Source organism: Stylophora pistillata, chromosome 3 (genome assembly GCF_964205215.1).
Source record: "Stylophora pistillata chromosome 3, jaStyPist1.2, whole genome shotgun sequence".
In the NCBI taxonomy this organism is placed as follows: domain Eukaryota; kingdom Metazoa; phylum Cnidaria; class Anthozoa; order Scleractinia; family Pocilloporidae; genus Stylophora; species Stylophora pistillata.
Window position 1 is genome coordinate 17432501 of NC_142521.1, and position 23348 is coordinate 17455848.

The 23348-nt window shown below is 37.9% G+C and overlaps 3 protein-coding genes, 1 long non-coding RNA gene and 2 pseudogenes across 6 annotated transcripts in view; 3 read left to right on the forward strand and 3 right to left on the reverse strand.

Annotated features, from left to right (window-relative positions):
* The first annotated feature begins 505 nt into the window (after nucleotides 1-505).
* Nucleotides 506-3319, forward strand: LOC148734825 (uncharacterized). Its single transcript, XM_088754853.1, has 2 exons — nucleotides 506-717; nucleotides 859-3319. The coding sequence occupies exon 2, from the start codon at nucleotides 871-873 to the stop codon at nucleotides 2566-2568; it is 1698 nt and encodes a 565-aa protein (XP_088610979.1). The 5' UTR covers nucleotides 506-717; nucleotides 859-870; the 3' UTR covers nucleotides 2569-3319.
* On the reverse strand, nucleotides 2063-5627 carry LOC148734826 (uncharacterized). Its single transcript, XM_088754854.1, has 3 exons — nucleotides 4774-5627; nucleotides 4391-4578; nucleotides 2063-4244 (listed from the first exon to the last, which is right to left on the reverse strand). The coding sequence occupies exons 1-3, from the start codon at nucleotides 5361-5363 to the stop codon at nucleotides 3331-3333; spliced, it is 1692 nt and encodes a 563-aa protein (XP_088610980.1). The 5' UTR covers nucleotides 5364-5627; the 3' UTR covers nucleotides 2063-3330.
* A 2165-nt stretch (nucleotides 5628-7792) lies between these two features.
* On the forward strand, nucleotides 7793-10362 carry LOC148734827 (uncharacterized). The gene is made up of 3 exons (XM_088754856.1): nucleotides 7793-8057; nucleotides 8168-8433; nucleotides 8629-10362. The coding sequence occupies exons 1-3, from the start codon at nucleotides 7883-7885 to the stop codon at nucleotides 9703-9705; spliced, it is 1518 nt and encodes a 505-aa protein (XP_088610982.1). The 5' UTR covers nucleotides 7793-7882; the 3' UTR covers nucleotides 9706-10362.
* A 460-nt stretch (nucleotides 10363-10822) lies between these two features.
* LOC148734828 (uncharacterized) lies at nucleotides 10823-12894 on the reverse strand (annotated as a pseudogene). The gene is made up of 3 exons (XR_015999186.1): nucleotides 12213-12894; nucleotides 11899-12121; nucleotides 10823-11821 (listed from the first exon to the last, which is right to left on the reverse strand). The product of XR_015999186.1 is annotated as an uncharacterized LOC148734828 (transcript).
* A 133-nt stretch (nucleotides 12895-13027) lies between these two features.
* The window catches only part of LOC148734829 (uncharacterized), a 41189-nt gene continuing 30868 nt past the window's right edge, over nucleotides 13028-23348 (reverse strand). For both annotated transcript variants that reach the window (XR_015999195.1, XR_015999197.1), the window contains exon 5: nucleotides 13028-23215. This is a non-coding gene — a long non-coding RNA (uncharacterized LOC148734829). The remainder of the gene's footprint in view (nucleotides 23216-23348) is intronic.
* On the forward strand, nucleotides 21417-22431 carry LOC148734830 (uncharacterized; annotated as a pseudogene).

Here is a 23348-nt window from a genome sequence, read left to right on the forward strand (position 1 = left end):
GTAGCCAACCGTGTATCTGGGATACATGAGTATTCCCTGCCAAGTATTCAATTTGCCAAAATTGCCAAATTTCAGCAGTTTGTTTCTGTAATAAATTTAAAGTCAATTGGACCCGATTGCTACTATACCTCGAGAGAAAAATGTCTTCCCTGTCATTGACACTTACTGGCAGACTGAACAAACCAGGGTATTCAACAGTATAAAAGACAGGGGGGAGCCAGTTGCACTAGTTGACGATGGCACTGTGACTCTCCAGGTCACAATGCTAAGTATGGGACTTACCATGTTAGATGTCTGACCGCTCCGAAACCGATCATCTGCTAATTTGTAAGACACCTTGCAAAAGCAAGTGTCATGGAAACTTGACAAAGTGCCTCTCAAGTCGACCCATCAAATATTGGCCTGTCTGTTGATAGTGTTCTTGACAGAGTCAGAATCTTCAATCACCTCACCCCCAAAAAACAACACCTGTTGTTTGAAGCGAAGAGATTTAAAGAGCAGTACCAATACGTGCATCAAGAGTTCCGGAAGGTAATTCGCGCGCAATGCATTCTGGGATAGTCTCACAAAAAAAGTGGGCACCAAGCGTGACAATATGGCGTGTGTCTCTGTATTCAATGCGTTCTTTGAAGCGTGTCTTTATCTATAATACAGTCTTTTTGTTCTTGTAAGTGATATCAACTGGAAAATAATCTTCGTGGGTATTATATTCAAAAGGTAAGTTACAAATTTTAACTTTGTTTTAGCTGTTTTTAAGCTTTTAATGGTAGTAGATTCAATCCTGCGCGCGAGTGACATTCGCGAATACAAGAACTGTCAAAAGTCAAAGATTCTCATCGTATTTTTATTACTTTGCAGCCGTTTAATGACATGGTCTTTGGGCACAGAAATTGTGCAGTATTTGGGTGCCATAACAGTGGGAAAAAGCTTGAGAAATGGGCTTCACAGCAATGCGAAGTTCACGATTGTTTACACGGCACTCCGCCATGTGACTGTCCGCTGCCGTTCAAGCTATTTCCGTTCCCTACTGAACGCAAAAACAATGAGGGTAGAAAGCGCTGGATCCATCTTCTAAAGAGAAAAGGCCCGAAAGGAGAAGTCTGGCAACCTAATAATTCGTCGAGAGTCTGCAATGAGCACTTTGTTGATGGGAAACCCACGAAAGAAAACCCTGATCCTGTACTCAAAATGGGCTACGAGACAAAGTCTACTCGTAACCGTAAACCGCCTACTGATAGATCATCATTACTAGAAGAAATGAAACGTTTAAGAACTCAAGATAATACTCAAGATAATACACAAGATAATATTCAAGATGATACTCAAGATAATGCACATGATAGTCAAGATGCTCCTGTGATTCAAGAACCAAGTAGTTCCTCGTTTATAACAGAAGAAGAACATTGTACTACTGCCGGTCGACCCGACCATATCACTCACGATCATGCATATTCGTTTGGCTGGTACAACCTAGAAGATCCTGACTTCTGTATGAAAGAAAAATGCTTGCAGGAAAGACTCAAGCAGTTCAATGAGATCAAAGATCTCAAAGAAAAACTCCAAGAACTTGAAAGTGAACTCAAAGCATGTAAGATAAAACTCAAGGCCAGACAGCGTAAGGGACTAGAACATTCTGATTTGAAAACAAATTCATCTGTTCGTCTACTAACCGGCCTACCATCAAAACGAGTATTCAATAAGTTGTTTGAAGTAGTGAAGGGAAACATTAAAAAAGTAAACTACTGGAGTGGCCCAAAAAAATCTACTAAAAAAGGAAGAAACTTCAAAAAAACACCAAATAAGTTTGGCCCTAAAAGAGCTTTGTCAGAAAAAGATGAGTTTCTTTTGACCTTAATGAAACTTCGACTTGGATCAACAAATGCTGACTTAGCACAGAGGTTTGGAATTTCAACTACAAATGTAACAAATGTTGTTACTACCTGGGTGAAAATCCTAGCAAGTGAACTTAAATGTTTGGTTTACAATCCCTCCATCGATGTTGTGAAAGCAACTTTGCCCGCAAAGTTTAAAAAGCCAGGCTACTCTAATGTACGCCACATCGTTGATTGCACAGAAATATTTATTGAAACCCCAAGCGACCCAAACCTTAGAGCAGCTACGTGGTCAGACTACAAGCATCACAACACTGCTAAGCTGTTGGTATCAATAACACCACATGGTTTTTTCAATTTCTTATCCAAAGCATGGGGAGGGAGAACTTCAGATGTGCATCTGACAAGAGAATCATCATTTTATGATATCATTGAACCTGGCGATGAAGTGATGGCAGACCGTGGATTCACAATTGCTGAAGACCTCTTAATCAGAAGCTCAAGACTACACATCCCCCCTGGTAAACGTGGACAAGAGCAGTTCACTAAAGCTGAAGTTGCTAAAACAAAAGAAATTGCAAATCTTAGAATCTTTGTTGAGCAAGCAATAAGACGGTTGAAGACGTTTAGACTGATAAAGCATGAACTACCAATATCACTGCTTGGCAGTATAGACAACATTGTACTTATTTGTGCAGCCTTATGTAACTTGTATAGACCCTTGGGTAAAAAATGATTAACAAGAAATGTACAAATAGCTAAAAAGATTGACAGCATTTAACCCATGAAAGAATATAAACTTCATAAATTTAGAGGATACCAATATGTATTAGTCTAAGTTCTTTCTTAGGTTAAATGTTATTCAAAATCTCTGCTCTACTAAGTATTTACTAGCAACTAGTATAGAGTGCAATCACTTAATCTTTCATACAAATGGTACCAAATAATACTAAATAGTGTTGATAATGGTACATAACAAGAAACTTAAGTATTAGTATGATTTAGTACCATTTAATGCTTCAGCTATTAAGTATGTGCACTCTGAATAAGAACTGTTATATTATTTGCACCACAAGGACCTCACAAGAGAAAAATTATTCTGGTAGAGTGATTACAATCATTAGATACAATTTGTAAATATTTTTCTTCATTTCACAGCTCATGTGTCGCTGAACACAAATAAATAATATATTATTTATTATTACTATATATATAACTGCAAACAATATCAAACTGTAACATTTTCAATCATACTGAAGTGTGGTCAATGCATTACTTGTATAAAATTTCATGATTTGATTCATCCATTCCAGTTTCCACAACAGACAATTTTACTGTTCTATTCAGAGACTATTTGAGTTCAATTTAGAACTGTCAGACCAGTTTTTCCAGATATGAAATTGTAAAAATTCTAAATTGTATATAAAATGTACAAATGTATTTTTAGTGTTTACACCATGTAAATAAAGTTTTGTATCAAGTTATAATTAACGAGCATTCATTCACTTAAATACTTATTATAAAACCAAATTAGGTTTTGCTTTATCTTTTCCCAGTAATCATTATTGAACTTGATTAGCTCCAGATGATAACCCTTTTGGGTGTAGACCAGGAAGTGACACCATGTTCTCTTTGTCACAGCCATTTGTCCCTGTATCTGTGCAAAATATGCATGCTTCTCTTTCAAGACAATTTTGCCATTAATCTTTACCAGGTAGGAAAGATTGTCTTCTGATGGTAAATCATTAACAATAGAATAAGGGCACTTCACTTCTAGCACCCCTAATCCACAACAGGAACATTCAACAAGCAGATCAGGGGATGCTCCAATGAATTGGTCAGATTCATCAATAAATAGTCCACACTCTCTGAATTTTGCATCTTTGTGCTCCCTCTGAAACAGTTTCACATACTTATCCTTAGCAACTTTCTCCATGTTTCTTCCATATTTTAGAGCAGGTAAATGTTCCGATGGTCCATTACTTTTACCCTGGATTGTGTCCACTAGTTCCTGTGCATCACCCCCCTTAGTTTTAAGGGTTTCAACTTTTGTGTACACTCTATAGAAATTAGAGGCAGTTAATCGGCCTTTTCTGTAATCGTGCCATGCCTCATTCTCAGACTGACCAATGGTGCCTTGTTCAATCAGATGTATATCATCAGCACTTAAGTCTTTCTTTGATGACTTAGGCATTACACATTCAGGTACTTCAGTATTAATTTCTATTGTAACGGAAGTTGAACACGGTTCCTCAAACTCAGCCGTTGCTAATTTGATGAATGCCGATTCTGGCAACAAGTCCTTCAAATTATTATAAAACGACTTCCTCTTTCCTTTTGGAGTCAGGGGCTTCAACTCTTCATGTGAATTGAATAACTTTCGGCGACTATCGATGGCAGGTCTGGTCGTCTCTAGAAAAACACAAAATAAAAGTAAATTAATTGCTAGGTTACAAGCTAATAAGAACTTTCTTATTTATGTCCCCAGATAACACTTATGTCTATCCAGTATACATACTGTAAATACTTTGTTTAGAATTTTAAACATAATAACATACCTTTATTTAGCTTTGAAGCCTTCCACTCCATATCACAAATTCTAGAGGGCTTGATTACAGTCTTGTTTCCTATTGGAACATTCCACACACACTCTTTGGACGTACATGCAGGATTTGTCATACCATTACGGTTTGCTGCTTCAATTCTGAACAGCAGTGCCATCACATGAATACAAGAACCACTCATACTGAAACAAGAAATAACAAATAGTTAGGGTATATGATAGACATAATATTTTAAACATTCTAAAGTATAATATATATTGAGCTTAGACCAACAACATTAGTCATAAAATCGAGGTATATGATAAACATGATATTTTAGGCTTAAATTTTGCATCAGTTACAAGTTAAAGTCTTATAAAACAGAAAGTCTAACATACCCAGCAGTACAGGTACAGTAGGCACTGATAATCTCTCCATTTTTTCTTGAACAAATCCATGATGTATGTGACGTATCACCAACCTTCATCGAATGCGTACATTTTGCTTTCAAGAAGCAAAAATCCATATTTTCTAGTTCATGGTAGAAAACTTCTTTCAGAAAGCCCGAGTCAAATAAGCGGTATGCTTTCCCCTCTTTGTACTCATTCATGACCCGTTCGTGCAGTTTAATATCCTTTCCAGGATGATCAGCCATCAGATATTTCGTAATGTCACTTAGAAATATAGGAGGCCATGATGTTAGCCCATCTTTTTCATCAATCCATCCGTCCTTTAGCCCAAGAGGATCGGGAAGCTTGCTGCCCTCAGGAGTAAACAATAGCTTCGCTCTCTCAGACTCCGTGATGCACATTAGTTCTTTAGCCGATGCTTGTACTTGGATTCCCATCTCTGATGCTGCAAACACACGGGCTACAAGTTCAGCTTTAGCTCCAGAAGTTTTAAGATTTCGTTTACGGCAAAATAACTTGAGAGCGTCCACCTTCCATGTGTTGACTTCCTCGAGGGAAAGCTCACTTGTCTCGCTCATTTCCACGCCAAAAACGACGAGAAAACTATATGAAAACTATATACAAACTAGTGAAAACTATATACAAACTATTATTAAAACTATATACAAACTATGATCTAATTTAAACTGGAAAAAATTGTAAAATCGCGAGGTAAAAGTGTATAAATGTTGACGATGCTTTAGTTATCAAGATGGCCGCTGTCACGCTTGGTGCCCACTTTTTATATGAGACGATCCCAGAATGCATTGCGCGCGTTTCGATATCGGAGACTCTTGATGCAGGTATACTGCTTCTGCTGGGTCAAGAGTTCCACAATTGGTAGTCTACAGCAACTTGTCTTGGACACCTGACATTATCAGTTCGATAAGTATTTACTATGATCTATTTTAGTTAGTTTTATTTATGAGTGCTAATGATCTAAACTCTTGTGATACTTTATCTTTATTCTGTGAGCTCCTGTATTTTGGATTAAATGTAAACTTAGCTTATGGTCAACTTAATAATTGTTTACCTTCCCATTTTCCGCTCAAAAAATTCCTAGATAAACTCTCTTAAGCATTTATGACCTTAATCTTTTCAAACTAAACGTACTTGAAGACACCAATCCGGGTGAGAGTCTTTATAAGCATCGTATTCATAGTCGGTACTATTCCCGATATAGTTTCTACAAACTTAAAAGGGAACTTCCCAGTCGTGTCAGTGACTCAAGCTTCTCTCTTTTACATAATAATATCAGGAGTCTTAAGTGAAATCTTGAAAACTTTCAAGTTCATCTAATGGACAAGTTAAATTTCTAATTTAGCATTGTAGGAGTCTCAGAAACTAAAATAATTAGTGGTAAAGAATTTGATTTTAATCCAAGCATAACCTGGATATGTTTTCAAATATGTGCCGACGCCTCTAGCTCCTGGAGGTGTTGGCTTGTATATTAATGATTCCCTCGAATATACTGCATGCAGTCATTGCAAAAGTATCTGATGAAGCTTCCAGTCACTTTGGATTGAAATTCAATTTCCACAGAAAAGTAGCATCAATTGTGGTATCATATATATAGGCAACATAACTCTCCCAAACGTTACCAAGAATATTTTGATGATAAACTTGAAAGACTAATTAACTCAAACAAATCAACACATCTTATGGGCAACTTTAACATAAACCTCCTTCATGCTGGAACTTCCTGTTATGCTCAAGACTTCTTACTTTCTCTTCAAAGCTTTTCATTTATCCCGACTATTGACAAACCAATGCGTGTTTACAATAATTCAGCCACCTAATTGAGAATATTCTAACAAACAAAGTTGATGTTGAAATTACCAGTGGGAATATTATCTCTGACATACCCAATCACTATTCACAATTCTGTATTTCTCACAACTTTATTGAGAGGCAAAAACACGGAAAGGAAAAACGCAGAGACTTTTCTGGTTAGTCTATGAGCAAGTTCAACTCTGAACTCTCTAATGCTTTGGTAAGCCAAACTAACTTTAGCGATCAGTTTGATGTTGATACAGCTTTCTCTTACTTTTACAATACACTATTGACACTCATTGACAAACATGCTTCTTTAAAGACTGTTTCGAATCGCAAGCTTAAGCAGTTCTCTAAACCATGGATAACTAGCGGCCCTAGAAATTCCATCAAAATAAAAAATTCTCTCCTCCGATCGGGTGATCTTGTAAATTGTAAAATATACAGAAATAAAATTTCTAGTCTTACTTGGCTGAGTAAAAGGAATTATTATTATGCATTCTTTGCTGACGATTTAAACAATATGAAAAACACCTGAAATGGAATAGGCTAATTAATGACAAAATGAATAGAAAACGAGTCATTTCTTCTCTTAAACATCCTGATGATAACAGCTTATATAACTAATAATCCTCTTGAGATTTCTAACATCTTTCATAGCTACTTTTCTTCGGTCGGTAAAAACCTAGCTTCATCTGTACCTCATTCAACTCGTTATTTTACCGAATACTTCTCTCCCAATTACAATGGAGGCTCTTTCCTCTTTGATCCAGTTACGCTTTCATCCAGTTTACTTTAAATCAGTTACCATCATGATGCATGACATATCCAATAATTTGTCACCTTCCAACATATCTAACTTATTCACTTATCAAGCTACTATTCATCCCCATAAGACAAGATCATCTTCAAGAGGCGACTATTTTGAGAGTTCCTGTGAAGCGTAAACTGCACTACCTGAGCCAGTTTTTACATATGCTTTAGTACAATATTTAAAGACCTTATGGCTTGAGTCTCAGGGTAAACCAAGGTGTAGCACATTCCTAAAATTTTAATCGGGACTTTCAGCTAAAATATAATTTTCTTTTGGTTAAGAATAAAGCAGTACCGGTCAAGGATTGGCACTCATGACAATTTCGTGAAAATAAAGGATATCTTATCACACTTTAACGATAATTTTTTGAGTTTAATGCTTATTCGCCTTTGTCACGGCCCGCCATCTTGGATTACGTCATTGAATATTTTACATGAGGTCGAGGCCACGCGTGGTAAGTTCACAAACAAAATGGCGACTAGTAGCGATAGCGTTGAACTCGAATTTTGGCACAAAAATATAACAAAAATACCCAAAGTTACAAACTCTTTTGTTGAGGATTTTGCTGAGAAGAACCTACCGATCAAAGCCACTGTAACAAGAGGATATAAATTCTTTCACGAAGAATATATTCACGATATTGAAGGTGAGCCTCGTTGACCTCGTGGTAGCTTTCTTTGTTTGACTGTCTTTCCAATATTTTGTTTCTGTGCTCAGTGTTTTGAGTTTTAACTCTTTTTTCTCGGTTTTTAACAGTAAAACTTTGCAAGGAAGAGGATTCAGGAGTAGTGGCTCGGGCTAAATGCTTCAGAAGTATGAAAAAGAACGAAGATCCTCACAAGTTGTCTGTTGTGTTCGAGAGCTCCTCTATTGAGGCTAGCATCAACAAGTATATGTGTAGTTGTGCTGCTGGACAAGGTCTTTGCCATCATGTTCTTGGATTGCTCTATACTCTTGCCCATTTCCAGCTATTAGGCTTAAAAAGTGTCCCGCCAATGGTTTCTAAAACATCAAAGGCACAGGTAAAATTTAATAATAATAATAATAGATTTGATGATAAACAATAAGAAAAAACAGTCATTAATGTATAGAGATTTGACTGTATCTTAGCAATATTTTTCCTTAAAAACTCCTTTTAATCACACTGCTGTTTTTAAACATAACACAATAAGCAATTTTGAATTCATATAGTATATTTGTATATTATTTTTTTGCAGAGATGGCATATCCCCAGTCGTAAAGAGGGCATTAAAGCAAGGCCAGTGACAGATTTGATTATACAAAAGTCAAAGTCAAAAGATAAATTGCATGAACCTAAAAAGAAGAGAAAGGTGTGTGGTGTGGCAAGCACGATCTACAAACCCTTCCAGCAATCATTAAGTAGCCTTGACTTGACTAGTGTGCTGTCGCCACAGTTTGAAAATCTCAACAATCAACCTGGATTTATGAGAATATGGGAAGATGAACAAAGTGAGCCTCCAATTTTAGTAGACTCGGCCTTTGGAAAGGTGCCAAAAGGCTGTGTCATAAGCTATCAACAGCCATTGAAAGTTAAGAGCAATATTAACATACAGCTACCTGCATTGAACTTTCCATCTTTAAGCTATCCAGATACAGTGCTCAATGAAAAACAAGACCTTTTCTTCAGCTCCCTTGCAATATCAGGTCAACAGTCTATTGACTTTGAAATGGAGACAAGGGAACAGTCAACTACAACAGCATGGCATGAACTAAGGAAGTTTAGGCTTACAGCTTCAAATTTCAAAGATATATGCTCAAGAAGAAAAGACCATGAAATCCTTTCTAAGCGTTTACTAAAGGGAAAAGTAATCCAAACTGCAGCCATGAAATATGGGATACAAAATGAGGGGGTAGCTGCTGATATGTACAAAACACAGTTTGGCAGAGACACTCACCTAGTAGGTTTTCTTATAAACCCATGTCTCCCACACCTAGGCTGTAGCCCAGACAGAAGAGTGTTTGACGACACTGAACAACATCCATGGGGCCTGATAGAAATAAAGTGCTCTCCAGCAAGTCATCTGGATAACCTTCAGTATTTAAAGTTTAATGAACGAAATGGGTCATATTCATTGAAGAAGACACACAAGTATTATTATCAAGTTATGGGATGCCTTGGTTTAACAGGAAGTCAGTGGTGCGATTTCTTTGTTTACTGCAAGGACGAATTTCACTGTGAACGAGTATATTTTGATGAACTTCTCTTTTCTGAAATGCTGGACAAACTGAATTTATTTTTTTTTGATTATCACCTGAATACATGTGTTCAATAATTTATTGTATGTCTCTTATACAAAATAACTTCGTGCCTAAGTAACAAGCTAATTGTGTGTGACAAAGTTTGGTGGGAAGTGGAGTAAAGACATTTGAATCAGCATTCTTAAAATGTTAAAATATTACAAGTCAAACCTAATTAGACTCAGAACTTGTTCTAGTAATTATCATTACACAGCTGTTTGCAGAAATTATTGCCACAAATTTAAAAACATTGGGTTCATGATTGGTAATTTAATAGTTTTTGTATTTTTTCCAAAAATACAATACTTATGATAATTCAGTTTCATTTAAGCCTATATGTCTGTAATATATTGTAAGCGCCATAATTTTTACAAACAGCTGTACATATTTCATTGTTTATCATGCATTCAAATACTGTGACTAAGTTGGGTGTATTTCAAGCCATTTAATAGTTTTTTACTGTTATTAAACAGAACATTCTGTACAAACATGATAAATAAAAATACATGAATGACTTCAACAGGTTTTGTATTTAAACCCCAAAAGGGCATTTTTATAATATTTGGCAATAATGAAATTTGTGAATAAATGTAAAGTTATTAAATTCATAATTTTTTTTCCAAAAAGCTAGTTTGAAAGCTTGCATTGAATCTGTAAAACAAAAATAGTACTAACAATATAATTTTTACTGATTTTACTGTTTATTTTAATGCCTAACCAATATGCCATGTACATACGAAAAGGGTGCCCCTAGGGGATAGGGCCACCCTACTATTCACCCTTCCACATCACATGTTAACAGATGGCATAGTTCTTACCTAGGTTGGACCTAATACGTAGTGTACCCTCACTCAATGTCAACTAACTCTTAGTTGTTAAAAGTTGTTAGTACTATTTGTATTACAGATCCTTACATACTTTACTTTAAATGATGCTTACTCTTCCATCTATTTTACAACAATTGTATACATATTTAGATATATTGCTTTTCATGCAACAAAGGCCCCTGGAAATTGGTAATAAGACATGCCACTGTCCATATTTGATTAATGCTGCCAGCTACTGTAAGAGGTATAACTTTATCAAAATAGTGAAACTCTTTCACCCTTCTTATGGCCCTTTCCACATGGACTCTTAAATTATGTATCTGTTTACTGGTTGAAAGTTCTTTCTTTGAAAATTGACCCTTACTTGACAAAAAGGCAGGCATTGCTACTCCACAACCTATTGGCTTTAATAGATCCTCTATAGTAAATCCTTTATCAGCCATTATTTGATCACCTGGCTCAAGTAAATTCAACAAACCTGATTGCTTAACAAGCTCCTTGTCAGAAATACTTCCTTCAAAAAGAGAACTTACATGAATAATTTCCCCAGATGGAGATATTACAACATTGCCTTTGTAAGTTGTGTGGCTCTTATATGATGAATAGCAATTGCTATTCAAAACCATACTAGATGGTGCTTGTACCTTTATCTCTGAGGCATCAATAATACCACGGCATTTAGGATATAACAATTTAAAACACTTAGGCATATGTTTGTCAATTTTTGCCCGAGAGGGCCATATAGGAATGGTTCCCAAAACAAAATAGAGAAAGTTAACCCAAGAAATAAAAACTCTACTCACAGTTGAAATAGAAATATCAAATTCACTGGCTAGTTTCTCATTAAAAGTACCCAGCCTCAGCTTAGTAATGCATAAATAAAACTGATCAAATAAGCTAAGTTTGCATGTCTTGAGAGTGTCTCTCATGTTACTTATATCTTTCCCAATTTTTGCTCGTGCTCTCTGTACTTGGGACCATGAAAACATACTTTCAGCTGTGGGTCTAAGGGCATTGAAGGTACTCACAAAAATAGCAAATGACGAAAAGCCAGTATGGAATCTAACGCGTTTGTCTGACATCCCTTTCAGTTGTCTGTAAAAAGATTGTTTTGAAAGCAGCTGTTCTAATTGTTCGATACGAGCTTGCGCTGCCTCAAGTAGCTCTTCTACGGGCTTTTCGGGTTCAGTAAATAAATAATCATGTAGGTTGACAGTAGGTGTTATGATTGTGGTGTCAGTAGTTACGGTGGAGTCCTCCATGTGGCTGTTAGTATCGATGACATTTTCGTCTACGCTTGAATCTTCGATGGGCCCAATTTCGACTGTGGGAATGTAGAAAATAACATGTTTAGAAATATTTAGGGCGGGCCTAAAGTACGATTTCATAAAAAATAAATACCTGTAGAGGAGATTGGCTGTATATTATCCACGACATCAATCTCGGTTGTGTTAGTACGTGTTGTGCATTCGCGTTTCGTTGGTGACTTTCGTTTCTTTGATAAAGTTGTCCATTCAAAAACGGATGGTACAGCACCATTAACGAGTACACTTTTTCCTGTTAGCGTTTTTTTTATATCTGTGGGTTTAAAATGATCAGAGCAAACTCTTGTACTGTTGGTTATCTGAAAGATATCGGAAAAAATATAAGGTTTGCTATATAAACAACGCTGAAACGACGCTAAACTGAACTATGATATATAAAAGGCCATTTACCTTGAAGGACCGGCCGACATCACGCTTAATTTTTATAATCCACTGCCTTCTTAAGTCTTTGTCTTTCGGGAATTGATGAAAGGTTATATTAGACTGCACTTTTGATCTATTGTTATTGCACTTAGGAACACAACAGTGATCTTTGTTCGGCATGATCGCTCGAGTGTTCAGTGTGTCAAGAACCACGCGTGACCTCGTTTTCATGCCAAAAAGCATTACGTCATTTTCAAGATGGCGATACCGTGACAAAGGCGAATGATGTTCTATCTAAATGTATTTTACTTGACAAGTTGTTGGACAACACAAAATGTGGAACGACGCGATGTTTTGGTCTTCACAAATGATTTTCTACCAAGCCTATATTCCATAGCTTATAGGAGCCTTATAGTAGTTTAATGTTACCACTGAAATGTGATTAGTACTAAGTCTTCCAAGTATTGCTCAGAATTATTCTGACCTTAACATTTCATGACTTCCTGTAAGCTTGGCAGTCTTCTAAATTCTCTTCATAATGGTTCAGATAAGCATTGATATTTAACCTTGGTAGTAATACATCTGTATTAGGCCTTTACTTGTTATACTACAACTCCTTCTCAATGACTTGTTTGGTTGTGGTTAATTCATCACAATATTGATATGCATGAAAATTATTCTTGATTGGATTAAAAATTATTAAAAATGTTAATCTAATGTTACTTCAGAGTACTAATAAACAAATGATTCCCTAAAATATTGCTTGTGTTCTGATCTTGTTATGCACCTATCATTTTTTCTTGACCTCTTCCATTTGCAACCCCATATCCACCTACATCCAATGAATTTTTCTGTGTTCTTTATTGAAAATACAGTCAATCCCAAATACAATATACACGCCGGGCTGGCATACGCTATGAAGTGGAACAGTCATTGTCCACAAATATGGCATCTGTGACTGTGTGTTTCTCAGAAAAGACTGGAACTGAGTTAAATGCCTGTCGAAAAATACCTTTGAGCGGTTCTTGGGTTAGTTCAAAGGTGCCAAAACTCAAATTTGCTGAAAGTAAACTGTTTTCCCATCATTTTGATACCAAGCATGCAGTATTTTCTTCAATGTTCGTTTAAAAAGAGACAGCAGAGGTAATAGTAAAAGAGAAAGGTAAGGTTTTTGGGTCATGTCTACTAATGGCCGCCCCAGTCCATATAGCAGCCGACTATCGATGGATATATCTTCCGATAGTTGGTCAATAGTTGGCCGGTAGTCGACCGACTTGATACCGATAGTCGTTTGCTAGCCGTGTCGCCCGATACATGACCGATACATGGCCCATTCATCGACTGACAGTTGATTGATATTCTGCCAGTAGTCGACTGACTCGCAACTGATAGTCAGCTGACTGGTGACCAATAGTCGCTAGCTGTGTTGACCAATACATTCTTACACCATCAATACTCGACCGATACTCGACTGATACATGACCCATACATGACCGATATGTGACCGATACCTCACTGATACTTGACTGACACTTGACCAATACTCATCCCCCCGAGGGAGGGGGCTATTTCATGATAAAAGATGGAAACTTATAAAAAATAATACGACTACCTCATACTTAGGATGTAAATTTTTGTATCTGCATTTGGAATCCAATTTAAATTTGTCTTTGTGCATGTAGCCTCCTTCAGCGAATATTAAGTCCTTACAGCGAAGTAATATATTTCTTGTGGGTTACGTAACCCTTGCTTCAGGGTGTAGCTTGATATGTTTTTACAATTGCTTCATTAGCAGTATCTTCTTTCTTAAAAAATGTAAGTTTCATTTTCTTAGTTGTAATATACAGTTTTTTGGGGGAAGTAGCAACAATCTTTCTCACCAGTTTGAGATAGATATTTTCTTTTCATTTTGCCGTCTGTGAATTAAATCTCACCTACATTTTTTTATCTCTGTTCACTTGAACATTATGTTTATTTCTAAGGCAACAACTTTTACTTGTCTATTTTCCTTTTATAAAACTGTCAATGTTCACAATCCTGGATCCAACAATGATTTCATTTTCCTTTTCATCTTCCAGCGAGTTGTTTTGGAAAGTTCTCATTCATTTCATTTTATTAAAAATCAAATCCAATCCGAAACAAACCATAGCACTCAGAGTTATCCACTTAAAACTTACCGAGTGACTTTGCTCATGTGGTTTCCACTTCACCATCCTCCTTTAGCCCATTAAATAATTTTTTTTTACCAGTTTCAGCTCTGATTGCTTTTTCTTTTTGATAAATTTAATTAAAGCATTCTCTTACTTTTACATATAATAGGGATTAAAAAAAAGTAAAATAACAAATAAGAGAGCTAGACACACACCCGCAAAGACAGAAGAATACACACACACAAAGTAGTTACAGCAAATACAGTTCCCCAGTATATAAGGCAAAGCGTTGTGCCTTTGAGACGTGTGGGAAAAATAAAGCGAGCTCCACTTTTTGGCTTGGCTAAATCTATTTAAACAATAGTGTCTAGGAAATTTGGGCTGATAGTTGCCCCATGCAAAGTGTTCTTAAAACAAATATTTGCCAGAGGAGCGAACCTTCAAGAGCAAATATGCTGGTTTTAAGAACATCAAATTTCCAAGGGGCAACTATCAAACCTATAATTCTGAGACATAAACACTCTGTTGTCTTTATTGTTCACTCCTAAATTTTCTTCCTTGCGCCAGTGGGAAGCCACTGAAAACCCACTAAATGCAGATCAGATATTTATTCATGCATACAGCTTGCCACCGTACATAACCTGTCAGAATTGAGTTAATAACCTTTTTTCTGCCTAACTTCAACTTCACAGTTTTCGTGCCCACTTTTACTGATGCAATGTAGCATGCTCACAAGAATAAAAAAAAAAGACATTAAAAAATTTAGAGCAGTCATTCTATTTACTAAACACAACCATGCACTATCTATGTTATTTTTCTCTAGAGTTGAAGCAGTTTATTGTGGGCCCTAATCTTTTATAACGAAGATATGTTAGAAAGTTCACGGTGCAAAGAACCCAGCAATTCTCAGTCTTTTCATTGTCCCCAAAAGAACCCCGTTTAATGCAGTGCATGCATAGGAAGTTAAAAAATTGCAATTGAATGAAAAATTGCAATCTCGGAAATATGCCTATTTCTTGAGAACCACTCATTGGATTTCCACGCAATTTGGCAGTAAACAACTATAGGAAATAAGTAACTGAAGTATTGAAAAAAAAATTTATTTTAAACAAAAGACATTCTAGAAAATCAAGTGGACCTTCAACAAGAGATAATTAAAGATTTCTTTCAAATTGTTAGCAAAATCGTGTTAACTTCTGACTATCGTTACAAACTTGTTGCAAGCAAATCATAAAGAAAATCTAATGACTAGATTTTCTACAAAGAAACAGAACCGAGTTTAATTGCCTGTTTATATTTATTTCTACTGCCATGGCAATGAAACTACGCAAGCTTAACTATAAAAAACAAAGTTTGTTTTGTTAACTTGCTGGCTGCCAGGGTTTTAGAGAAAATGGTGAAAGAAACAAAGCTGTCAGAAACCGTGTTCAGCCACCTTAGCACTTTCACCACCAATGGTCGGTTTCTCGGCCAAGCAGAAAATGTTCCATACCACCAGTGGCAGGTAAACTAGCCAAACAAAGCGCTTGTCTTTGAGGGCCTAGATCTAGTAAATCATTATATCAATGATGCCAAGAGGGATAGAGCTTGCAGTTTCCCGGATGTAGAGCACAAGGTTTCACTGGAGTTCTGTGAGATATTTTGCTTTCGAACTGAAAATGGAACGCCATGTGCACAGTCGCCATTTTTAAATCAAAGTAAAATCGATTCTGGAAGCGACAACAATAATTCAAGCAGCAGTGCCGATGAATTCAAAGACTCTTATAACCTGTCTAATGGCAGTGATGATGAATTAGAAAATCTGTTTAACAGTGATGATGATGAAGATGATTTTGCTGATTTTGTTTTGATGTAAATCTTCCAGATGATATTCACTAGGGAAATGTGAGATTTGAACCTGCGATCGACGAGTTTCAACTAATGCCTGGTCCTGCGATAAATTTACCCGATTCTGGAAGAGCAATTGACTTTTTATGCTGTTTTTTGACAATGAACTGATCCAACAAATCATTCGATTTACAAATGCCAATGCTGAGGTCAAAGAAGCGAGAAATTGGCAGGCTGTCTCGAGCGACCAAAATGAAAGTGTTTTTAGCATTTCTGATTATTTCTAACAACTTGCTGGTGGTTCCGTGAGATGAACAGTATTTTCTATCCACCTGGGATAGAAAGATTTTTCACACCTCGAATATCAGAAACCTGTTTTCTTCTCAAAGACAATTGTTACAGCTAATTAAAGAAGTATATTTACTTTGTGGACCCTTGGCATGTTCTCACTGAAAATAAAAGAAATGATCATCTGTTCAAAATAAGGAATGTCACCTCATCCATTATTAACAAGTGTAGAACCCTTTTTAACTGTGGCCGAGAAGTTTCAGTTGATGAAGCTATGATACCTTTCAGGGGAAGATTAGCAATCAGGGTGAAAATGTCTGACAAACCTGTTGAACTTGGGGTTAAGTTCCTTGTGATGCGAAAAGCGGGTATTACAAGAATGCTATCATTTATGCTGGCAAAGATGATAGAGCAGCTGGTAATCTCAGCAAAACCGAGGTACTTCAGGAGGAGCATGGATAGTACTAAGGAAGAAAACATCAAAGCTAACATTTCATTCCAACTTAACCAGGCAACTTGTCCCCTTGATCTCAACTAAGCACCTTTGAGTTTGTTAGCAGGGTACCCTTGTCTTGGTCTCGCTGTGCCTGCAGCTAGAATTCCTCGGGCCTTGAGAAGTCTGAAAAGTATTGGACTTCTGTAAAAGTTGTCTATGTACACAGGAACAGCTCCAGACTCTGACCCTGATGCTCCAGAGGAGGAAGACCCTACTATAATAAGAAGAGTGAGAGTCAGAGGGCAATGGCGAGGCCAGAAAATCTACAGGCCTCCAATTGTAGCAGATTACAACAGGTACTTGAGTGGTGTAGACCTTTGTGACCAGATGACTGCAGTCAACAAGGGTAAGAAACAACAGCGATGGTACATGAGGGTCTTCATTAAGTTCCTGCTACTTGCAATCTATAATGCTTACATCTTAGAGGGATACGAGATTCCCCACAATGGTAAAGGCAAAAGAAAGAGAGACTTGTTAAAGTTCAAGCAAGACCTTTATGTACAGCTTGTGGGAACCACTCCTACAAGAAACAAGGCAGCCAAGAGGCAAAGACAAAACATGCCTCCTAAAGATCGTCTGGAGAATGTTGGCTCACACTTCCCACTTGAGGGTGAGGGAAATGATCATTGATGTGTTGTGTGTGAGAAGAAATACACCGAGGCCAAGAAATCTGCGGAAACCCTCAAAAGGCACAAGACCAGCTACAAATGTGGGCAGTGTAATGTTTAGTGTGCATTGGTCATCCTGGTGAAAGTTGCTTTGTGGAGTATCACTCTAAAACTGATACTGGAAATGAACTGGGAGGTTTCTTCTTCCATGTATTTTTGTTTCCTAGTGCAAGGATTGTGGCTAGCTGGTTCTTATAATTACAGCAAGAGACAATGTTTTTGAGGGAAAGTGAATTTTTTTTAGGGATTTTGCAGTTTATTCCAACTTTTTTATAACATGTTTAAAGGTGCATGGTGATTTTGTACGAACTGCCTTTTTCTTTTATCTGCAGTAAACTTTTAACATTGTGAGGTGCTTTTCACTTTGTATCTAGTGAGAACAATCAAAACAACAAGTTATTTTATTGACATTTTATCATCACTGAGGGTAGATAAGTCTTTCTTTATTGACATCTTGCATTGGTTTGATATATACAAGAGCATCATACAAACCTACAGCAACAAATGTCGTGATGATAAGATGCTTTGCAATCTTGCAGCAACTTTAAAGTGCTCTATAATCCTAAGAACTAAATTTTTCTCCTTGGAAATACCTTAAAATGAAAGAGAATTCATCAGACATTAAGAAAATGTGGGATTTCTTTTTAAAAAAATACCTCCTGCGTCCAAAATTGATTTGAAGAAAACGTATTCATTTTGGGTTCAATTCCAAAAATGCCTTGGTGTGCTGGGCACTTTTTACCCAAAATGCCTGGTGGTGAAAGGGTTAATTCATTCTCTGATATTGCGAGTAGTTTGCTTACGTATATCTTAGAATCCATTCTCTGCGCGGTCAAAAGATCCTTTTAAGCCTCCTTAAAATAAAAACGTATTTAGCATGGGTTACATAACCCTCTCTTTGGGTTGTTGCGTGGTATGTTCTTACAATTGCTTCATTAGCAGTACCCTAAATCTTTGAGTTGTCATTTACATTCATTCACATCTTGCCCTCAAAATAAAATACCGATTGCATAGGTATTGTCATTCTTATGCTCTTGTAATACATCCTTTCTGGAAATCCCTGTAGAGTCTCCTCCTCAGCGGCCTAATTGCATCACAAGGAGGTTGGGGAGAGAGAAGAGAGAGCGCACTCGCACTTCTTTGGAGGGGGAATGGTGGGAGGCTCTGTGTGATAATGAAGGTACATAATGGTTACTCTGTGTTCGAGAGGTTTAGACACGAATTGTAGGTGCACCAAAATTTTTAGGTGCTGCACGACTTCTGCTTCTGTTTACAATTGTTTTAAAAACCATTGCTTAATTTCCTTACTGCATGTCCTCTGCAATAGACAATGTCTAAGATCTATACCAGTAACTGCAATTTGTCATCTGAAAAGAGAATTATATTCTAAAACTCAAATTTGGAAATGGGTTTTGACTGCATTCATTTCAGCGAAAGCTTAAGTGTACTATCCTTTTACTTTTAAGAAGGCACCATTTTTTCAGGAGGAAAATGAATTGAAACCTGGAACTACTTTCCTGCTAAGGGCCTGTTCACATGGAAGTGGGGTACCCCGGCTTGGTGGGGTTCCTAGCGTCTCCATATATTCTTTGTTGTTTATCTGGTTGCGTTCACATGCGTGGTGGGGTACCCCACACAGCCGGGCAACCCGTCTCCTTGGGGCGGGTTGCCCGCCTGAGAAGGGTAGATTTTTTTCCATGTGAACACTATACCCCGGGGTACCGGGGTGAGGTTCATACATGCATTCGACAATTTAGCCCGCCAAAAAAAAGCAGGAAAACAAAATGGCATCCACTCGTTATCAACCTGGTGAGCTTTTCCGCAAACAACGCCTCCAAAATATACTTGACAGCTCAAATTTGGGGCAAAATAGTCAGGATATTGATGGTTTAAGCGAGACCGCAGCATCTCAGCCTGATCAGGCCCTGATTTCATTGGAATTGGATGCCCCAAGGCAAAATACAAATACGAACTCGAAGGGAAAGCGAAAACCTTCAGATGGTCTTCAGCAGAAATCTATAAAGGTGAAAGTGGCTAAAAGGAGTCCTGAAAACCAAAGAAAGGTTATAGTTTGGTCCCCAGATCGGATAGAGCTGCTGCTCGCGTATTTAAAGGAATACAAATCCACGTGCGAGTTCCATGGTAGAGATTTCGAGCAAGATCTGGCGGCCATGTACACAGAGATTCGCAAATGCTTAGCAAAAGATTACCAGGAGGAATTTGGGCCACAAGTCACTACTGAGCCTAGCATGCCCATCAAAGACATGGACAGTTCAGAATACCAGGCATTCAAGAAGACTCTCGATAAGGAACAGGAGCTTATCAAGAAAGGCTATGACCGCGTGAAGGAGAAGATCTGAAATGTGAGGCAGGATTTTCGAACTGCGGTGAACAAGGGCACAAGAAGCGGTAGCGGCAAAATAGTCCAGGAAAACTTTGAACTTTTAGCTGACATTTGGGGTGGCTCGCCCGCAACAACTGCTCTCCCCTTCGGAGTTGATGGCCATAGTGCTCAAGGTACTGAGGAAGAACTGGATAGTCAGCCACTGGTGGATTCAACCAATGAAAGTAAGTTACATGTCATCTCATGTTTCAGTGTGATGTGGATCATGTGGATTTTCAGTAGGCTGTTTTATTGCCACATGCGTACCATCAATGCATCCAAATCCTTGGGGGAATCCATATTTGTTTTCCATTCCGGTAATTAGTTCGGCCATTTCCCTATCATTTTGAGGCAGTTTTATATAATGTTGGCCCATTACCCTAGTTATAGTAGCACATACTTTACGCACTATGGCGGAAACAGTGTTAACTGCCACTCAAAATGTGTTGGCCGTCATCAAAAGTGAGCCTTGATCTTTAAGAAAGTAGAGCGCAAGCGCAAGTTGCTTTTCGACTGTCAATACATCATGTCCTCCTGGACTCCTTCTGGGTTCAATATGGGGGCGAAGCTCATTCGCCAATATCATGAAGACCTCGCAATTCATACGTAAATTCTTTTTCCATTCCAACTCTGGTAGATCCCCGTTGTTAAGATTCAACCACCACTGTTCTGTGCGGCCTGGTCTTCGCCAAACTCTCCCTCGATAAACATGCCTTCTTTTCATGTTCCTAAGGCGAGCTGCAGCGATTTCCTACTGATTTGCGACTTCTATGCCCATTCTCCTCATTCTACGCTGTTCGATAATCAAATAGATCAACATCAAGCCACAAAGCTGGAAAGCTGCTGCCAAGGACGACAGAGAAAGGAAAATAGCATTTGCCGCCAAAATTTGTCTTCTGTCCACCATCTTTGTTTTGAGTGTGTATGCATGTGTCGCGTGCTAGGTAACCACGCAATGACTTCAAACGCACCCTACCCAGGTCCCCAGGGTCATCAAACGCATATGAAACAAACATTTTATCGACCCGGCTACCTGAGGTACCCCAGGCACCCGGGGTACCCCACTCTCATGTGAACAGGCCCTAAGAGGGTTGTGAAGTAACAACTAACAAAATTACAATTACATGAAAAATTCATATTATAAACTATGATTAATAATATGGTTAGTCTAAAATTACAAAAATTTAACTATAACAAACTAAGTGCCTCTTGTAAACTACATAAAAGATCAATACATGTGATATATGACATGACCAAGTTACCTTTGGATACATTTATTAAATAAATATATCTCAATTCCACTAATTTTGCTTCATTTGGGAGTTGGTTCCAAAGCATTGTGCCACTATATTTAAAACTTAATTTTAGAAAATCTCTCTTCGGTTTTGGAAGTGTCAGATCTGTAGCACTATTTCTGAGATGGTAATCAGTCTGATCGACATTCCTTCTAAAACAAAGGAGTTCCTATGGTTGGGCGCAGTGTCATCATTTAGTATTTTATACATCAATGTTGACTTGGCACGAAGGCACCTCACATCAAGTGTGTCCCAAGAGAGGGTCTGGATTATGAGAGGAGCCAATAAATATCAATTTAGATTTAGAGGGGTGCATTTTAATGTTTTTTCTATGCCCTTTGTGCACATGACCTTTGATATTGTCAGTAATCGAGTCGATACTTTACCAACACCTGACCGATAGTTAATTGCTACACATCGGTTGACATATTGGCCGATAGATGACCCATATATCGGTCCATTATTAGCGAAGTATAAGCCGACTGTCAGTCAATATGTGGACTGATAGTCGATTTATAGTCAGCCGACAATCGGTCGACATATGGACTGACAGTCTACCGACATACAGACTGGGGTTGAAAAATATGCCACTGGAACAAACTCCTCCAACCAAGGAGATAAGGATAACCAGCTGAGGTTAATCCTCACAGAGGCCATCAAAATGCAATCACTGTAAATCGCCAAAGAGAAACAAAAAGTAAACGAACTAGGGAGGAGTATATGGAAGTGATGGAAGTATACTTTCAAGCTCTAGCAAAGCCCAATGCATCAGTCACAACAGATACATACAATATCTGACGAACATGGATGCTAATAAACTGGCAAACACCAGACTGGACATCACGAACAAGAAAAGACTTACAGACATGGAAATCCAAGGCATCAGAGACAAAGTAATTGGCAAAGCAGATCACACCGAATACAGAAGCTGTCATGAAGACAATGATGCCCCTATGGAGACTAATGAGGAAGTAATCAACAATGATAAAGAACAAACAAATTATCCCAGTGTGACGGAGGCCTCTCAGCACACCAATGATGAAGATGAAGTTGCAATGATAAAAGAAATTTTGAGGAAGTGGGAGATTGTGAAAGAGACAAATGTTTACCAGAAAAACATCTTATTCTATTTCACTTGATTACAAGACCAAACCTTAAGCGAACCAAGCTCTCTGAGCAACGAAAAAAAACCTAATACGAAAAGAATACTAAACTATACCTAATATATACAAAAATGGATCACGTAGGGCAACAAATTCTAACAAATGCCATGATCCCACTGATTAACGGGATTGTTTTCTGTTCACACACTAATTAGCGCAATCGTCTCCTGCTCATTCTCCCCCACATTGATGTGACATGGCAAATCAATAAGACTATTATACCCATGATGAGGGGGCCTTCGGAGTCACTACTAAACTGTCCAGAGGTTTCTGAAAGTGTTCATCCTCATCTTGATTATCTCCAAATACATTCACATAACAGTTAGAGCTGGCATAACTTGGCAACAGGCCTAAGGAGTTCATCTTCTCCCACCTGCACTTTAGCGATTATTACCTTACCATCTTTTCCCAGATAGACTTCGACGATTTGACCAAGAGGCCAGTGTCCTTGTGGTGTCTTAGGTGACATAACTAACACAACATCGTCAACTTTAATGTCTCGCTCGGCGTGGAGCCACTTTCTTCTGACGTTCAGAGTGGGTAACCACTCCTGAATTAAACGATGCCAGAAATGTCTGACTAGTTCCTGGAACCTTCTCCATCTCTTCTTTGGGTTGAATGTGGTCTCATCTACTGATTCTGGTGCAAACTGTCCTCCAACCTGACGAAAGGGGAAATGATTCAGCATCTGCGGTACATCATCTTCAGATCAACCATTCAAGTTAGCATTTGGTCCTGGGTTTAGGGAGATATCACCACACTGCAACAGTAAAACACCAAGTAAGATATCCCCAGTGAACTTGATGATACAAACTTGGAGTACAAACTGGGAGTACAGTCGTTTGTTGGTCTCTTTGGAGCTCCTCTTTTCATAGAGAACTTAGGAGGGGAAA